This window comes from Melanostigma gelatinosum (assembly GCF_949748355.1).
Source record: "Melanostigma gelatinosum genome assembly, chromosome: 20".
Lineage (NCBI taxonomy): Eukaryota > Metazoa > Chordata > Actinopteri > Perciformes > Zoarcidae > Melanostigma > Melanostigma gelatinosum.
The window spans coordinates 10,196,147-10,214,618 of NC_136653.1; the positions used below are offsets into that span (position 1 = coordinate 10,196,147).

The 18,472-nt window shown below is 42.3% G+C and overlaps 2 protein-coding genes across 3 annotated transcripts; one reads left to right on the forward strand and one right to left on the reverse strand.

Annotated features, from left to right (window-relative positions):
- Positions 1-3,085: 3,085 nt before the first annotated feature.
- Positions 3,086-4,584, forward strand: tmem14ca (transmembrane protein 14Ca). Its single transcript, XM_079292421.1, has 5 exons — positions 3,086-3,143; positions 3,621-3,705; positions 3,982-4,083; positions 4,234-4,321; positions 4,404-4,584. Exons 2-5 carry the CDS (start codon positions 3,630-3,632, stop codon positions 4,459-4,461), a joined length of 324 nt encoding a protein of 107 aa, XP_079148547.1. The 5' UTR covers positions 3,086-3,143; positions 3,621-3,629; the 3' UTR covers positions 4,462-4,584.
- A 109-nt stretch (positions 4,585-4,693) lies between these two features.
- Positions 4,694-16,342, reverse strand: mak (male germ cell-associated kinase). 2 transcript variants are annotated; one of them, XM_079292419.1, is made up of 15 exons: positions 16,210-16,342; positions 15,930-16,070; positions 14,436-14,490; positions 13,891-14,012; positions 13,377-13,456; positions 11,918-12,050; positions 11,565-11,736; positions 10,953-11,120; positions 9,992-10,237; positions 9,679-9,890; positions 9,244-9,383; positions 8,741-8,884; positions 7,659-7,745; positions 6,908-7,027; positions 4,694-6,238 (listed from the first exon to the last, which is right to left on the reverse strand). In XM_079292419.1, exons 2-15 carry the CDS (start codon positions 16,031-16,033, stop codon positions 6,078-6,080), a joined length of 1,944 nt encoding a protein of 647 aa, XP_079148545.1. In that variant the 5' UTR covers positions 16,034-16,070; positions 16,210-16,342; the 3' UTR covers positions 4,694-6,077. The 2 variants fall into 2 exon arrangements, with proteins under 2 accessions (XP_079148545.1, XP_079148546.1); XM_079292420.1 differs by lacking the exon at positions 7,659-7,745.
- Positions 16,343-18,472: the final 2,130 nt, after the last annotated feature.

Below are 18,472 nucleotides of genomic sequence, written 5' to 3' on the forward strand. Positions count from 1 at the left end.
TTGAATTATATGGGTAATATGTTAGTTATCTTTCCTTTTTTCTTATTCTTTACATGGTTTGTCTAGAAAACATGAATTGTCACTGCAAATGAAACTGTGTCAAGTTAAAAACTTGAAGGTTAACTGCCAACATCATTACTTCTACACAGAAAGCTACCCAGCTATTGTGAGGATCATTATTTATTTATCCACTGTTTATTTCTAATACATACTTATGTAGACCCCTCGGGCCAAGAGCGAATGAGCTCTCCCTCTCTCTGTCTCACACACGCACGCATACTAACACACACACATCCACAGAGGAGAGCAACACGTGCGCTCACATGGGTGATAATGGTCGAAGCTTTAGTCCAAAACCCCTTTTTGTCCTCTTTCAAGTCCCTGACGGAGCAGACATTCAGACAGCACGTCGCTGCCAGCTGCACGTCGGTTCCCTCACTACATCAAACCCTTTATATTGAACATATTTAATGCATGCGCTGAGATTATTGGATACACTTTTGACGGAAAAAAATGTATCTTGTTTTGCATCTTATCAATCCTTTATAGTTGTGTTATTTTTGTGCCATTGCATAATTCCGCATTGGATCTATAGATTTTTTTTATTTTTTTTTGCAGTGTTAATATTTAAAACAAGCCTTCATGTTTGACTTCAAAGGCGAACACATTTTAACTACACACACAATACCTGCAGCTATAAAGACCTCACCAGGACTGGACAAAGGAGAGGGGGGTGGGGGGGATCAGAAATATTGTTTGGGGCTCTGCGCACTAAGGGAGGAGTACGTTTTAAAGCAGAGCTGTCTGAGAGTGGGTTACTCTCAGACAGGAGCGGGGTCCCCTTTGGATATCCAGGCTGTTTGTCTAGAGCTTGGTTTCAACCACTTCCACCATCGCACTGGGCCTCCGGCAACGTTCAGTTTCCTAAAAAACTGCGAGCTGTGTTTAATAGGCGTCGGCAACGGCTGCCCCCGAGGCAATGTGTATGGCCATTCACATTTATACAAATTACAATCAATTATTATTGTTGTAATTATTGTTGTAATTATTATTATTTCATATTTTCTGTATTTGGTATTGGTGGTGCTGTATGTGCGTGTGTGTGTGTGTGGTACTGGTCCGCGTCTCGTTCAAAAACATGCTGAGACATAAACTGCGTAAATTACGCGGTCCATTGACAATTTGTTCGACTTTATTTTCTCTCCTCCTTCCCTTGTTGTGTTGAGGTATTGGTCGGCGATGGGACTGATTCCTTGTTCCCCACGAGTTGTTATTTAGAAGTTGGAAAATCATCTTAGAAAAGATGCCCAGCTTGATTTTCAGCAGATTTTCTTGTTGTTGTAGACTCACGCCAGCTGGACGTGTCAGCCTGCTGAGGACGGTGCTATCCCGGTACAGAATCCCCACGCAGCGCCGCGAGATCAATGGGTGTCTGTTGAGTGAGAAGGTTTCAGGCCCATTGTATGAAACGCTGCTTCCCAAGGGTGATACGTTGTATTATAGCGCCACCTTGCTTCCGGAGATGGAAGACAATATTGTAGGTATAATTGAAACCAAATGAGAATGTGCGCAGCGAGCATTCCAGTAAGTGAAACTGCCAAACCGATGCCAGTCAAAAAAAAAATAGCAGGTGGTTTAAAGGAACATGTTCAAATTTGTGAAATATACAAATATAGCCACGGGTCAGAATTCAGGCAAATGTCAGGTTTATCACTCAGGTTTTAAATTAAATAGACATTTATTGGGTTTATAAGCCTTTTTATTTATATTTTGACCGTAATCCACCTGTTTTCTTCATGAACACTAATCACACTTCCAAAGACTAAACCTGTCCATTTTCACGGTGATCACCCAACATGGCTCCAATACTGAAAACACATATTCTCATGCAGTTACAGGTGATATTTTGTGTATTTTTCTCTGAATGTAAAGCAAAGTATATTGAAAAGGGAGAACAAAATCAAGTCCAGTTACAGTTTAGAGATCTTGGGGGTATGTCTTCAACGCAACTTCATTTAATCCTGTGGTGCCATCTTGTGGTGGTAAAAATAAAAGGTCCCACTCTAGTGTCTGACGACCATCAACGGTCCTTTGAGGTCCTGCAAGGCCTGTCGTTTAACTTCACTGTGTCATAAACTAGTTACCTGTTTGTTCCGCTACAACAGCATAGTAAAAAAAAAATTTATGGAGACATATCAAACAACAAAGGTCCTCATAGATGATAATCCTGAGAGGAACTTACTTTGAAATGATGGTCTGTTGACTAATGCACATCGATGTGGAAACAGATGGGGAAGCTTTGCTCAGGGGCGCAGAATTAATCTCAAGAGGTGGCAGTGTCGAAATTATATGCGACAAATAAATAGAATGATTATGTCAAACATGTTAATTAATCACTAATCGTACACACACGGCAATGCTGGATGGTTTCAAATTGCTACTGTTACTTTCTGCCTGCAGAGACAAACATAAAGGCATCATACATGTACAATATATGTACAATATACTACGTTTAATAAACATTAGGAATGGAATGTATCTTAAATATATATATATATAAACTATATTCCTGATTACTGATACATGGGGATTTAAATTACTTGTGCGTTCAAGCACAGTAGAGAGTTAATAAAAAGCTCAAGTGCTATGATGTAACTGCTGCTCACACTCGTAGTCCAGTTCATGAAACCCAGGGAAGAAACACGGGTTGTGAAATGTATTTACACAAAACATAAAACATACTTCTGCAGCAGCGAGAGTATCGTCAGTCATTAAGCTACAAACACACAGTAGCATATACTATATCATGGCAAGTGAAAGTCATAGTTAGAAAAACACTTTTTTTTCAATGCCATCACTACATTTGGTTTGGTGAATGTCAACCAAAAGTTTTAATAAAAAAATTAATAAATACATCTTTGGAAATGTAAAAAGTTCATATAAAAAAAAACGCCATCTATTGTTAATTTATTATCATTATTTGTACAAATTCCGCCTCTCATGAACGCAGCACTTGACTCCAAAGCAATAGGGCCTACATTTCCCATCAGGCACCGTAGCGCGTGTTATGTGCACCAATAATTTGTGCTCGGTGGGGAACAGGCTGCAGTTGGTTGAGACAGAGGACAAACTGAAAGAGCAAGGTTGTATATGGCTTCATTTGCGTTTCAAGCGTCCTTTTGTGACAGTATCAGACTTGATGAAGCTCAAATTGTTCTACAAAAAAGTGGCGTAGGTTATATATTCTGTGAACCTTCGTGCAAGCGATGCACGTGTGTTACTTGTCTGTGCTCCTGGCGCGCTTGCTAAAACTACAGCAGCTAGCTTAATCTCAAAATCCAGACACACCCATGCACCTTGGAGTTGGCCCACAATGTAACGTTAACGATTTGTGATCAAAAACAGACGAACGCAGCTGTGTGACAGCGGGGGAACACTTCCTCAGATGAAACATTGTTTCTATATCTGTTATTGCCTCAGCTAGTTTTCTATAACAGCTCTGTGTCGCAGCCCTCAGACATTCCTTTGGGCATTTTTAAGTGAACAGTAGGAAGTCGTCTGAATTCAATAGTTACCGTGAACACGATATTAGGTTTGTTCGCTCACTGTTGCCCTTGCAGGTGTCCAACATGTCTGCTGATTGGGTCGGATATGGATATGCAGCCCTCATTGCATCCGGGGGAGTCATTGGTTTTGTGAAAGCAGGTATGTAGAGCACTTTTTTATTTATTTTTAGATTGCAGTGATATTTGCTGTGGTCTTGTCTTTCATTTACATATCATTGCATCCCTCAATTTCCAGTAGGAAGAAATAGGATAACCACAGTCTTACAATCTTTAAAATGTATACCTAATTGTCTTCTAAGTATCTATATTCATTCAATTCTGCACCATGAAACTGAAATACTTTACTCTCATAACACACCAGTCTATGCATGCTCTCAGGTGCAGGTGTTGATCTGCTGTGTGTTTTTTCTTGAAGGCAGTAAACCCTCCCTTGCTGCGGGTCTTCTCTTCGGTGGCCTCGCAGGTGTTGGTGCCTACCAGATCTCCAATGACCCCAAAAATATTTGGGTGTCCCTCGGTTGGTATACTGTGACTATACTGTATAGCGTGCATGCGTTGCATGGAGATAAACTATGTGACGAGTGTATATCGTGAATACGTTAACAGTGATGTGTCTCTATGGTCATAACGCACTCTGATTTTCTATCCACCACACGGTGTCTTCCAGCTACATCCGGAGCCCTGACTGGCGTCATGGGAAAGAGGTTCTATGGATCCAGGAAGTTCATGCCAGCCGGCTTGGTGGCTGCAGCAAGGTATCCATTTCATGCCATTCATATCACTCGCACACACAAACATATTCAGGGATGTGACATGTCCTTTTCTTTCTGCTTCCAGTCTTCTGATGGTGGGGAAGCTTGGTATGACATTGCTCCAGAAACCGCAGGAGTCCTGATGGAGTCGAGATTCTGATGCGCGCCCCGTCTTCTTCTGTTCCAGGAGCTTCCTGTCAGCATTTGTCATTTGCTTTTAATGTCATTTTGTAATGGATGAAATATAGTACATTGTTTATATAATAGGAATGGTCATCTTGTCCTTTTTGAGCGAATGCATTTTGAACTTCTATGTATTTATTTTAGTGCTGGGCGAGTTAATGCGTTCATTTCGCGTTAATGCATTCATTAATTAACGCCGACAATTATTTTATCGCGCGTTAACGCATATTTTTTATTTATTATGATGATTTATTTTTCCTTTTTTTTATTGAAAGACGAGAGACAATACATAGACATAACAACAAGAGGATGACAGTGGGATAAAAGCCAGCAAACATCCTATAGTCAGTTTATTATTATTGTAAACAGACTGTCTCATGTTTATCGTTTTGTATTGGAGATACGATGTCCCTTCAGGGTTTCCGTAGAGAAAAGGCGACTTCCGCTTCTGGTCGAGGGGGGGCAAAACTAAAGAGAGAAGCTGCACCAGCTGTTGCTCTCCCTGCAGAGTTACTGGACATCGCTGCGGTAAAGTCAGCAGACACTCAGATCTCCGTGGTCAACTCAGCAGACACTTACACTTTAGTGCACCTATATGCTGAAATTCACGGTAAACTCATTTAAACGGATCGGGAGCGAGCGAAGGACTTTGGAAGTTAGCGGAAACATTAACGTGAGACAACATCCGGTTTTCAGAATAAGATGCCAACAAAGTATGAATTATATTCACATTAAGTATAAAACATGCTACCTCCATCTCGTGAAACAAATGTGAATGCTCTTTTGTTCATATAGCAGTACTTTTAAAATAAAAGTGCGCAATACACTACTTTTGAATTCATTATTGAATTTTGCCATAACAATGCGATTAATCGCAAAAAATCCATGCGATTAAATATTTGAATCGATGCCCAGCACTAATTTATTTGTATAAAAGGTTTTACAAAATGCTCAGTTAATAATACAAAGAGGTGTGCAGTGGTACACAGTAAGTTGAAGTAATCCTTTTTGTAGCCATTACACTGAAGATTTTGTTATGGGAATAAAAGCAGAGGGAACATAGCATTGCAGGAGCTGTTAATAAATCGCTGATTATGCTTTATCATCAGTAGCAAAACAACACTTGACAATGAGTAAAAAAAATGAAAAGTTATGCTACAATTAAATCCTACTCCCAATACCCCAACACGAACAGCATAATTGGCTCACACTGGCTCCTTCAGGAAAGCAGTGGGATTGTCAAGCAGACGGGATCCGTCTTGGCTCAGGATCATGGCAACCGTCACCTTCAAAACATACAGACTCCATGCACACTTACAGGTGCATCACTGGGAACAAAGTGATGCCATTGTGGCAGGAAAAATGTCTCCTTGAAGAATGTGGGAAGGAACATCTTGTGTGACTACTTTTTGTCCTCTACCAGATCTACCGCCGTATTGGATTCAGATTGTTTTCAGGGGACATACAGCATTTCCCCCAGGTTGGAGTGTCTTTAGGCTTAACTTCCTGCCAAATATGTGTACCACTAGGCAACAGTCCCAACAAGCGGTAGAAGCTGCATGGCCTTCTTTCTGAACTACCGAGTTCCGCCGTATTTGGATGTCCAGTCCACCCTGCCGTGGACAGGCTGCACGGGGGGAGCTCTGGTCAGGAGATTCCCGGAAGTTTTCCCCAGGGCCGAGTAGCTGCTCCCCTTCATCTGAGTTCTGTCTGCCCTCCTCTTCCAGCCCTCGTAATCTGGAGGAACAAGCCTGTCAGTCATTTTGTCTCCAATATATACAGTGATAATGCAGTATCTATATAGTCAGGTATCTGTCTTTACACACCGACGCCAGCTTATAAAATGGCATCAAAAGTAAATACAAAACCGGTATTGTTGGTAGCAGCAAAAGCAACGGACAACAATAACAATACAGGACATCTTTTTTTCCTCTATCAACACACGTAATCGCGCTAGAATCACAAAACAAAATCAACAAAAGCCTAATAGCAACTGTTATAATGGCAATACCTTCATTAGTTTCGCTCAAAGATGAGTCGGATATGGCCTTGGGCTTTGCAGATTTCGATCTGTCTTTTTTATTATCAGGAGAAGAAGACAGATTGACTGAAAGAGTGAAAAGAAAAGAGGAGAAACACAGTGCCAGTGAGTGAGAGTTTGGATGGAAATAGTGCAAGCAAGACACTGGAAACTGAAGAGAGTAAAGGAGCAGGAATTTGTCAGGCACGGCATGATGGCCGAGTACTGGACGGCCACACAAGAGGGCGGTTATTCTGACAGAATACATCGACTGTTTTAAGATTTAATGAGTGCAACCTTTTGAGCCGGATACGAGGGGAGGTTATCCGACCCACAAGTGTCAAGAATCATTTTCTCAGCTTCACGTGGATGGAATAAAAGCTTACTTGCGTGCTGGCCAGCCAGAGGGGCAAGCTGGATTCTCTGCCCCACTGAGCCCACCTCTTTCTTTTGGACTGAAGGGATATAACCACCAGAGAGGTTGAATTTGGTGCTTACAAAGTTCCCTAGAAGAGGAGAAAGACACAGTTCATGGGTCTTTATTTACAGCCTCCATGTATCATAAAAGCTAAAACAATGTGCGCCATTTAAAATACTTCGTAAACACACCTAATAGATGTTCTCACACTTGGCTTTACTGATACAAATGATGAGTGTGAACGTGTGTGAAGTAGCTACCGCATATGCAACAGCTACTGAGGACCCAAACAAATGACTACGGCCGTGTGATTGAAGTCATTCAGCTTCCCCGGCGTCTCCATCGATCTGCCTCACCAGCAGCCACAGATGGTTATCAGTGTAATTAGTGGAAAGCCTCATTGTTCCCTTATGAAGATGTTGTGGTTGTAGTGCAATTTAACATCTATTTAGTCACTGGAGTTCTTAGTTCTCTGGTTAAACTGTGTATTTGTACCCTTGTCTCCTGCTGAGCCTTTAGCAGCTGCTTTCTTTCGCATGTTAAGTCACTGGGTGAATACCTGAAGCTTGTTGTATCAGCCAACTACAACTACAACCACACTGTTGGTCGACACAAAAGAGCTTCAGCACAGCAACTTAAGAGTTAAGTCAATTCACAACATAGCTTCCAACCGTGAAATACAACAAAGCAGTTCACGTGAAGTCATCTCAGTGAAATACCTTTGGAGAGATCGATTTTCTCCAGTGTTCTCTCTTTAACAACAGTTTTCTCTGGTGGGCTATCCTCACATTTAGAGGCATTCTCTTCTAGTCTCGCACCAAATAGCAGAGTCGGAGGAGATATGCATGCAATCAGAGGGAAAAAGAAGAAGAAGAAGAAGAAGAAGAAGAAGAAGAAGAAGAAAAATACCATGCACATGTTAGCACTGACGAAGCTGCATCTCAGCTGAAAGTTGACAGAACGAGACAAAACAGAACGGTACTACTTGTCCTTGATTTAAATGAGGAAAAAAATACATTCATGAGGTGTATTCATAAGTGTATCAAAACAAACGTTGGTGTGTGTTTGTGTGTAAGTGCTGGGAGGTGGGACAAATGAGCGGGGGGGGGGGGTTCAGTTGAAGGTAATTTAGGGAGCACTTGATCTTCCACCGACAGCCTTAATCTCATGAATAAGCAACAGTGAGGGACCGACAGTGAAAGAAAGAGACAGAAGAGGAGAGCACAGCGGGGACACATATTGTGTGTCTGTCTACATGACAAATGATTCATAGTAGCCTCCCTTCTCTCAAGCCGCAGACGCACAGGCTCACTCCTGACACTGCTTTTTTTTTCCAAGGGCTCCATAACTACTGATCAGGAGACATTAGCTGCATCATTAGCATTTGGTTCCTTTTGTGGCACAAAGAGGACAGTGTCATATTATGTAACAGTACGTGACACTGACAGTCGCCAGGTTTCCACTGCATGGCACAAGAAAGTGAGTCGCGGTGCTGGCATTACCCTTATCGCTAAATGAGTACGGTCAATGTTTACTTTTGTTGCCAAACATAAGGTGTTATGTTATAGATTCTCAAAAAAAATTTTTTTTCCCACAGTGGGTACAATGTGATATTTCAAACATATTTGAGGGGTAAAATAAACAAATGAAATATTCCCTGAAAAATTAGGACACAAAAACTGTCAAACTGTGACAACCAGATTTCTCCAACATGTTCGTGAAATCTGGGAACCCGAGCCCCGTCCCACTGCACACTCCATCAAACTCTCTTAACACCTCTACATTAGAAGTTAGTCCTTACCTGTGTTGTCTCTGGTGACGGATAATCCTCCTCCAATAGGAGCAAGCGGTTTATTTACAGTGTTTGAGGAGTTCTCCCACAAATCCCGCAGCGTCAAACCACTCAACTCCTTATCTCCAGAAGTCTGATTCTTGCCGATCAACCCTTAAAGCAACATGAATATATGTTGTGAAAAATCAAGAGAAAACTGACTGATCAGGTGGTTCCAGGTCAATGCAATGGTGCCTGATTGTATTTACCAATATTTATTGACATCTGTGTTAGTGGACGAGCTGATTTGAGTTTCTGAGGTTCCCTTCAGCTAGTAATTCCTGATTTTTGCAATCACAACATCTGTTACATAGGCCATTTATCAAAAGGTAATTAAATCTACCAGCAGTCATGCTTGACAATAAATCACCTTACACAGATAAAAGAATGTTCCGATTGCTTGTATAACACTACGTTTTGATGACCTCGTTCCATTGATGAAGATTACCCAATTGGCTGTCAGGCAGTCCTACCTGGCAGGTATCGTGACTGGCTCAGATAGTGCTGCCGTGCAGCAGATCCTGGGAGATTCGAGTCCATTTGGCCAATCTTAACGTTGTTGGGTAGCTTCGTGACTGTGCTGAAGGAATACAGCGGTTTCTGCACCTTGGGCCTGAAAACAGAAACCAGACATTTCAAGGACAAACAGCACCTAATGTGCTTGAGAGAAGTGCATCACATGAAGTTGTATCAAATTATTAAATCATCAAATAATTGATGTGCATAGATCATGTTTTAAACTACACCATATCACAATCCTCAGATAACATATCGTCTCAAATAACGCATGAGACAGCTACATTTAACACATATTGTTGCGCTCTGCAATGCACTGTTGTAGTGTCAATGCTTACATTTTTTTTTTCAAAATTGCAAATCCAGTCCTGTTAGGACCTCAAAGCACCTACTGTGGGCGGTGCTCCTTCAGGCTCCCCTCCTCCTCTGCGTTCCCCAGGCTGGGTTTCTTGGAGTTGGAGGCGGCGGTTTCTAACGGGTCAGTTTCCTCCCAGCTGTCTGAGATCTTGGCCACTGTCTGACCCCAGCGACGACGGCCACTCTTCAGCACCCCTGTCCCACCACCGCCACCAACGCCGTTCTCACTGCTCAGCGGCGCTGCTTTCTGCAGATGAAGACAATACAAATCTTAAAAGTCCTTCTCCTGAGAAGATCTATAACATGAAATACAGTAAATAAAGGTCTGATTTGCATGAAGGCACTCACTGCATGGCTGAGGCCTCCTGGTTTACTCTCAGTTTGGGGAAGGGGAATCTGCTGAAGAGGCTTTTGATGTTGGTTTCTGGAGGAGGATGTGGAGGCTTTGGACTCAGAGGAAGACTGCTGAGGATCAGCCTTGGACTCTGAGACCTGCTTCTGGGCCGGCGGCCTGGCCTGGACCTTCTTGATCTCCTGGCTCTGAGGGCGAGGCCCTAAAATCTGGCCTACCTGGAAGTACGGGTAACGCAGGGCCTAGACAGGCAGAGAAAGGAAAACAGCATTGTTGTTCAGAATAGTCTGCAACCGTATGTGCTCCAACATGCTGGAGGCAATGACTGTACATACAAACAACATGAATCAGACCATCGTGTTGACATGCAGTGTCGACTTTATCCCATTCAAATAATTATATTCTTTTTCTGAGTAAGTTTAAATTGTTTCCTTAGAACTGGCTAAAACTAGATGTGTATCTTACACCTGGGTGCTTTGTAAGCAGGGAATGGAAAAGCATCGTCACTCCCTCTGGAACGGTGTTTCCTACTCAGGGGCCGCAGAGCGATCCAACAGCGGAATGATAATTATGTCTACCTATGTAATGACCATGTGTTGTACATGATATCATTACGCAGCGCAGAGCACACGGCCAGTGGAAGCACATTTTGCAGCGGCAGGGTGAATGAAGTATGGTACAAGCCCCACTTAAAATGACTGGGATGAGGATGCTAATGCAATCGCAGTATTGGGACAATACATCTGCATGTAGTGGTGAGTCTTGCACTGCAATTGAAATGACCTCTCTGAGGACAGGAAGTTGAGTCGTTGAATCACAGGTAATACTTAGGCCAATCGCAGACATATGATGCTTTGTCCCCCTATGTGCTGATTTATGGTACAGAATGGCAGACGTGGCAAATGAAGCTTTGACTTCTCACTGTATAACCTGACCGCTAGGTTTGGTTTTGCCTACCTGTACAGCAGTGGGTCTTTTTTTGGGGTCCCACTGCAGCAGGTCCCTCATCAGGGCGATAGCCTCATTGCTGGCATTAGGGATGAGGGTCTTCAGGTGGGTCGGCACACATTGGGGAAAGCGAAAGTTCATAGCAGACGCTAGTTGGTGGCCCTCTGACCAATCCGTCTAAGGAAAGAAACAATCAGATGTTGTTCATTGTTATATTTACCACTTTTCCCTTCTTGTGCGCTAATACACTTTTATAACCATGCAATACATCCCATGAACAATGGAACATATACAGTACAGAAGTGGTTGGTTACTGGTTACTGCCCTTGTGGTTGAGGTTGCATACCAGTTCAAGACCAGGGCATACCATAAATTGGCTTTGACCGCTCCCTGCTTAGCAATCAGAGGAAATCGTTATGGATTTGGGGAAAGCCTTTGAACATACGTCTGCCAAATGTCCAGAAAGGGTAACGCTGCTCTTTGCCTGCATATGGATTTACTTTGTAAATAACTTAATTGAAAAAATATCCCCAATGATAGGATTTGGCTTATTTCTAACACATTTAAAATCCTGAATAAAGGTCACTTACTTCCACCTCACTCCATTCAGTTTCTTCTCACCTTTTTGACGGTGCCTAGGACTTGGCAGACCTTAAAAATCTCATCCACCTCACTGTTGCCCGGGAAAAGAGGTCTGAGAGTGTAGAGCTCAGCCATGATGCAGCCCACAGCCCACAGGTCAATAGGAGAGCTGTAGGTAGAGGACCTGAGCAGGACCTCTGGAGCCCGGTACCTGGACAGAAAACACACTCAAATAAACCAGCTGACAACTCACACTGCATATCCACACAAACAGAAAGCATAATGTGGATTTTACAAGGCTGAAGCTTTCGTCTGGTGTATCCCACTGAAACTGATGCTTAAGCACTTCTCTGTGTCTTAGAAGGCTACTGATGCCCGGACACTACTCTCACCATCTGGTAGATACGTAGTCTGTGTAGGGGGGTTTGGAGCGGATCTCTCGGGCCAGTCCAAAATCTGCTATTTTGACCAGCTCTGGACCCATGCACAGCAGATTCTCCGGCTTCATGTCTCGATGAAAGAAACCTGCGGCGAGGTTAACATCAAGTTGAGCCACTGTGTACAGAGTCAACTCTGTACAATGGCCAAATGACCACATTACAATCATATGCAACTGTTCTATATTAGTATTTTACATTCATTGCAAATGCTGCACAAAACTCACAGATAGCACAAGAAAAGGAAAACTAGGGAGTGTATATTTGCCTTCGACAGCAGTGGCCCATGTATTTGACGTATTTGAGTATGTTGAGTATTCAACATTGACATTGTCATTATTTAACCATGGCAACAGTGTTCTTGTTTTAGTGACCTAATCTCGCTTGTACAGTACTATGTTCACCACAGTTACAGTGTTAACCGTCACAGCCGTGGCCGTGCTTATCCAGCTTAATTCCTAGTGTTCCTTGCGTTTCCCTCTGTCCTGTGTTTCCAGCACTTGTACCCCCCCGTCTGTTTCTGTGTGCGGACGTGGTCCTCCTGGCTCTTCTTGCACCCCGACTCTGCTTATCATACACACCTGTCGGCAATCAGCTAATCATCCCTCCAAGTCCGCACGCCTGCTTCACCAGCCTGCAGTATATCTACTCGACAGAAGTTAAATTCCTTGTATTCCCGTAACCTGTATTAATTCTGTATTCTGCGCTCCGGGATTCCTGTCGCCCTTGTGGTGTCTTATCTGAGGGTCACTAAATTACAAGCCTTTTTTTTTTTTTTTTTTTTTACAATATACACCCAAACAAACGACTGAAATGTTGTGGTACTTTGAAACAGGTAAGGAATGATAGAGTAAAGCATCTCACCATGCTTGTGTACAAAAGCCAACCCAGACACCACTTGAAACATGATGTTCCTAATTTCATTCTCTGAGAACTTCTTATTCTCTCTTAGCCGACCAAAGAGATGCAAAGAAAAGAAAGGAAAGGGGGGGGGGGGGGGTAAAAGAGAAATTCAGCAAAAGCAGTTAAAAGGAAGAGAAATCCTAAAACAAAGCATGAGCGCTCTGGATGTGTGGAAGCATGCACTGTAAGGCAAATACAGACTGTGAATGTGTTTGTTTGCACTTTCGCATGCACAAGTTTAAATGAATGAGTTTCCTGTAATATTCGTAAAACTGGCACACATCCATTAGTTATAGAAATGCAGACCAATGAGTTAGATGAGGCAGCGATGAAGGCTTCACAAACTACAAGATTCTGATAAATGAATCACCAGTTTGACATTTCAGCTCTTTGGTTGACATATTCCATATTCCATAGCTTTTATAAAGTTATCACGTTTCATCAATGAATCTTGCAGTATGCTGCCACTCTCATGCAAGTGCAAGGCATGAAGGGAACACGGTACACCTACCGTGTTTGTGAATAAATGACAGGCCTTGTAAAATCTGATAGCTTATGTTTCTTATCACTGATTCAGGGAACAACTTTCTTCTGTAAACATAAAATTGACAGAATTCTCATGAGCCTAGCTAATGTAAGAATCATTGCATACACATTGCTTGTACCTTGTACACAAACTAACTGGTAAGACAATGCTGAAAAGACAACAACACAGATGACGAACCCATGTGAGTGTAAGTGCAGAGTACACCTGGGGGTTTCCAAACTAGCAAAAACAGCAGCTTCCCCCCCGAGAGAAGGTGTTAGCCTGTACAGTTGTGTTCAAAGAAGAGCCTAATGCACGGCAACTTATGAGAGCGAGGTGTGTTGACAGAAATAGGAAATATTCCACTTGTGCTCCAGAGTCCACTCTGACCAGATGCAGACATTTGGAAACTCTGTGTTCTGGTTTTAAACGAAGCTGCTGTGTTATATACCTTCTAAAGACATTTGCCTGGCAAAAGTGTGGTATTTGCTCTTCTTACCTGTCCTTCATGAGCTGGTAGAGGTTCTCCTTCATATACTCAAAGACAAAGTAGAGGTGGTCGTTCTCTCGGATTACCTCCTTCAGTTTCACCACATTCGCATGGTTCAGCTTCTTCAGTGACTGGCGTGACAAGTCGTGGAAAAAGTGTAAGAATGATGGCACTCGTGTAATCGCACACAAATACATTCCATCTTTGCAATTGTGAATCAGAAAATGCCTGAGGTGCAGTTCAGGGTAATGGGAGGTCGTAACTTTAAGTGCACAATAAAGAGACCGCAGAATTCTTCTTTTTTAATGTGTAGAACATGAATCACCGCTCCCGATCATGATTTCAGTGTGTGACATTTTTGAAAGCATGGGTTACAAAGTTGATTTGCAATATTTTAAATGCGAAGATGCACAAAGAATGCCAACGATTCAGCTGTGTTAAAGGAGCTGCCGTGCATTGTCGCGCAGCATTATCTTGCTAATAGAAATATATTTTCATCTCTGGAAGCAGCCAAAAGCTGTCCCATAACCTGTGCAAAGTATCACCATCCTTACCTTGACCTCTCTTAGGTTCATACATTCTTCCCATGAATAAAACTTCCTCTTCATTCTGTGAGAGAAACAGAGACATTACGTTTGGAGTACAGGTCAGATATACATCAGCTAAAGACTGGAGGGCAACACGTGCAGGGCATATCAATGACACCAAACATACAGCAGAGTCCCTGTCTTTATACAATTCTTTTGTGTGTCTTTATCAATAATTCAGCTCTTTTTTTTTTTTTTGAGGTGTCTCTAATTTCAGCTCATTTCATTTCAAGAATAAAACCAGCAAACACTCCAGAATGTAAATGAATTGCCATTCTGGACCGTACAGGCTTCATTGTTTTTCTTACTTGAATTAAGTGTGAAATACATCTTTCTCAATGGCTGTATTGTCAGTTTTATCGAGTATGTGTCGCTATGTACATTAAAAACCACGCGGCAGCTGTTATACGGGACACCTGTACGATGGCTTATCTCCTCTGATCAAGTTGCCGCTCCATCTAACCGGAGTTATTTAAGAGTTACAGAATGTGCAGATATCTTTCTTCCTCTTCTCTGGGCACCTGCCAGTTTCGTCGGCCCCTTTCACAATGTCGGCAACTTGACACACTCCCTCTACTTTCACTCCCTTTCACCGTCACCACATGTATTGTCTTGCACGGTAACCAAATAATCAACCGGTGGACGCGTCTCCACGGTTTCTCATCTATTATTGAACCCTGCTGCCATGCTGCTCAAACAAAGGCATGTAAGCTGGTTTGTTTGGCCTGGTGATGGCAGGAAACCACGAACCCTTCACTTTAAATTTTTTTTTGGTATGACATTTATCCAGAGCAAAATATGACAGTTTGAGTTTTTTAATATTTAGTCCTACTAAATATACTTCTGTCATAGTATATGAAGTACATCAGCTTTGTAGAACTGTTAAAGTAGGTCAGCATTAGATATACATTATTAAAATATGTAGTAGGCCAGAGTTGACTTCCTACATTTAAAATCTAAAATACACTTGTGTTTATAGTGAACAAACTTGTACAAATGTGTACATGGAAGATTGGAACGAATACATCATATACTCTCTACTCTACTCTAATATTGTCACAATGAAATAACACAGTATTCTTTATTAAAATGTCTTGCTATCAATAATTGGATGATATTTTGGGGGTGATTGTTGGTGCTTTTACATGATATTTTTTTTAACTTAGGGGTACACAACATGGACTTTGACACAATTAATACCAAGTATATTCATTTCACTCACTTGTGAATGGCTTTGACACACAGATTACAGCGTGGCCTTAATTAAATGTACCAATGACCCCTGTGGTTACCCTGCTATGACATGTCAACATGGCAGCCGTTCAAACGAGTGAGAGTAAATATTTAAGCTATGTCACATCAAAATAACCAAACTCCCACATAACATTCATATTGTACAAATATATTGCCCTGCTTTAACAGTGAGAAACTATACATTTTAAAAATGATCACCATCCTCACCTCTTGATAGCCACCAGTTCTCCGGACTCGTTGCTTCTCCCCATCAGCACGCTGCCGTAGGTGCCGTCACCCAGCTGCCTCAGAGTGGTGTAGCGATTCATCATCCCTCAAGACGGTGTCATCAGCTTGTTAACTTTCCTTCTGCATAAAACAAGTTGAGGAAACACACCGCAGATTCATTGACCAAATGTCTTTTGCCCGGCCTCTTCTCGAGAAGAGTTCAAATGTCCTTTTCCCAGGAGGAAGGATTTTCAGCCGGCCACTGTGTCACGATGCTCACCAATTCTTGAAGATCCAAACTCATCTTGCAGTAACTGATCCGCTGTTGGAGAGGTTGGATCCTGGTGATCAGCCAAGAGTTGACGCCGTGCCTTTTGGATCCTTTGGTGACAGTGAAGAAAAGAAACATCCGCAGCAGCATGTGGACACCAGTCAACTACAAATGCAACAAATCTCACAACAGTTAGAAGCTTTACCCACTCCGGGATACTCCCCACTATACAGGATTTTTTAAAATCGATCTGAGGACAAAGAAAAGCGACAATCATTTTTCTCTCAGTGAGGAGGATTAGGTGTGTGTCTCACTAGTAAGAGGCTCCAACATGACCACCCAAGGGAGATGACAAAGCCAGCCCTAGGCAGATTAGGCCCACAGGGATGTAAATAGGATGTTACATCATGCTTACTGGCACCGCATCTGTCAAGAGGATTCGATTGGCGCCACAGTGATCACTCTTACGTTGTAGATTCAGGCAAAGGACTAGGAAACATAAACAGCGATTTTCATATCGTGACATTAAATGCTTTATTTTCCTTTTTAAATGCATAGCTGGTCACTGTTCTGTGTTAACATGCTGCTCTAAATGCTGGTTATGAGATATGTGTTTGATTCATTGGATGGGGCCAGGAACTCCCATCTAAAGAGAATTCCAAAATGACTCCTGATAATCACTTAATGGATGACTCATCAGTGCAATTAATGTGTAAATGCTTGAAGATTTGTCATCATTTTTGCATGCCGTAGTCTATATATACTCCTCAATTTATACTTTATTTTCCACTGCAAAGTAGAAATGATTTCTCTCAACAAAAACCCTCCTTGATATTCCAGCCTCGCTGAAACAATAAGCAGTAAGACAAGTCGGGATGCCAGCCAGAGGACTGCTGGCTTGTCCTCAGCTTTCACACATGGCAATCTGTTGTAGAGGGATTTAAAGGGAATTAAGATGTAGCCTGTCCAGACCACAGGACATTAGCAGGCTATTCAAGGTCAATTATATTGAAAACAAACGCAGACACAAACCTGTCAGTGGAAAGCAACCAGTTACATTTGATCATGTTCCTTTAATATGTAATAAGGCCTCGGCCTACTTGGTAAAAGAAAGGTGTACTTTATTGCTTCCCATATGTAACTCTGCTGTCATGCACACAACGTAACACACAGCAGGCTATCCATAAAACAAGACCTCGGCCTAACTCTAAAGAAATAGCAGCTTTGACGAACCAGCTTAATAAACTTCTGTAGCCCATAATAAACAGTGCAACGTTGTTTCATCAGGAAAACATCAACACTACAGAAACATATGTTATTGACATGTCAGCTTTGACAGAGCAACTCCCTCACCCCCTTCATTCAGGCCCATTCTTCTGTTTGCAATGATGTCCTTCTTTCTTTTAAACTCACCATTTAGTGGTGCAGTTCCGTTGCTCGGCCGTTGTCTGGGCCTGCAGATAACACGACGAATCTTCAGTTAAAATGCACGTAGTATCTAAACCTAGTTCTTACGATAAGGGCGCGTGTGTGCGCGCGTGACTCTCTCCCCATGGAAACGCGCACACAAACGCGACGCTTGTCTAAGTTGCCAGGGGACGAGTGGCTTTGCGGGCGCAATGCTTTGTGGGACTGCGGAAGTGTGACGCCTTGCCCACAACGAAATTGAGAATTGAATTAACTTCGAGTTGGCTTGACAGTAATATTCCATGAAGTAATGTTGTGTCCTAAAATAGTTACAGTCTTGTAATCAGTCTGACAAAATTATTTGAAATAGCCAACACAAAACAGGAACTACAGCCACAGGTGAAGGTTTTTTGTTTTTATGAACTCTACGTTGTTTATACAGTAAGCTCCACACCAAAAATGAAAAGGATGAATAATTGGTTCCCAAAACACAGCTGCTTGAACTGAAAATAAGTCTGCCAAACACGTGTCCATTTTTATTCCAGAGCAATCACAACACTGATATTTGGGATGACAAAAAAAAGTGACAAGTGTGAGAGCTCTTCACTCCACCACCTCTCTGGACACAGTTGTAATCCACGCGCTGCACCAATAGATGGCGCTGTCGGGCCGTGGTTTTTCATATCGGCCAATAGAGAGCGGCAAAGACGCGTTTAAGTCGTGGCTATTTATATTGGCCTTTGTTTCTTTGTAGGCCTTTGTGGCCTAATAAGTCTGCTACACCAAGCCATATGCGCCATGTCCAACTGACCAAAGCAGGAACACACACCTTTTGATGTCGAAGCATCAACTTTAGCCTAGTTTT

Coding starts and splice junctions, on each gene's coding strand:
- tmem14ca (XM_079292421.1), top strand. CDS start 3,630: ATGTCTGCTGATTGGGTCGGATATGGATATGCAGCCCTCATTGCATCC. Junction 3,706..3,981: donor CATTGGTTTTGTGAAAGCAG/GTATGTAGAGCA, acceptor TTTTTCTTGAAG/GCAGTAAACCCTCCCTTGCT. Junction 4,084..4,233: donor AAATATTTGGGTGTCCCTCG/GTTGGTATACTG, acceptor GGTGTCTTCCAG/CTACATCCGGAGCCCTGACT.
- mak (XM_079292419.1), bottom strand. CDS start 16,033: ATGATGAATCGCTACACCACTCTGAGGCAGCTGGGTGACGGCACCTAC. Junction 11,737..11,917: donor GACTACGTATCTACCAGATG/GTGAGAGTAGTG, acceptor TTTTCTGTCCAG/GTACCGGGCTCCAGAGGTCC. Junction 9,384..9,678: donor CTGAAGGAGCACCGCCCACA/GTAGGTGCTTTG, acceptor TTCTGTTTTCAG/GCCCAAGGTGCAGAAACCGC.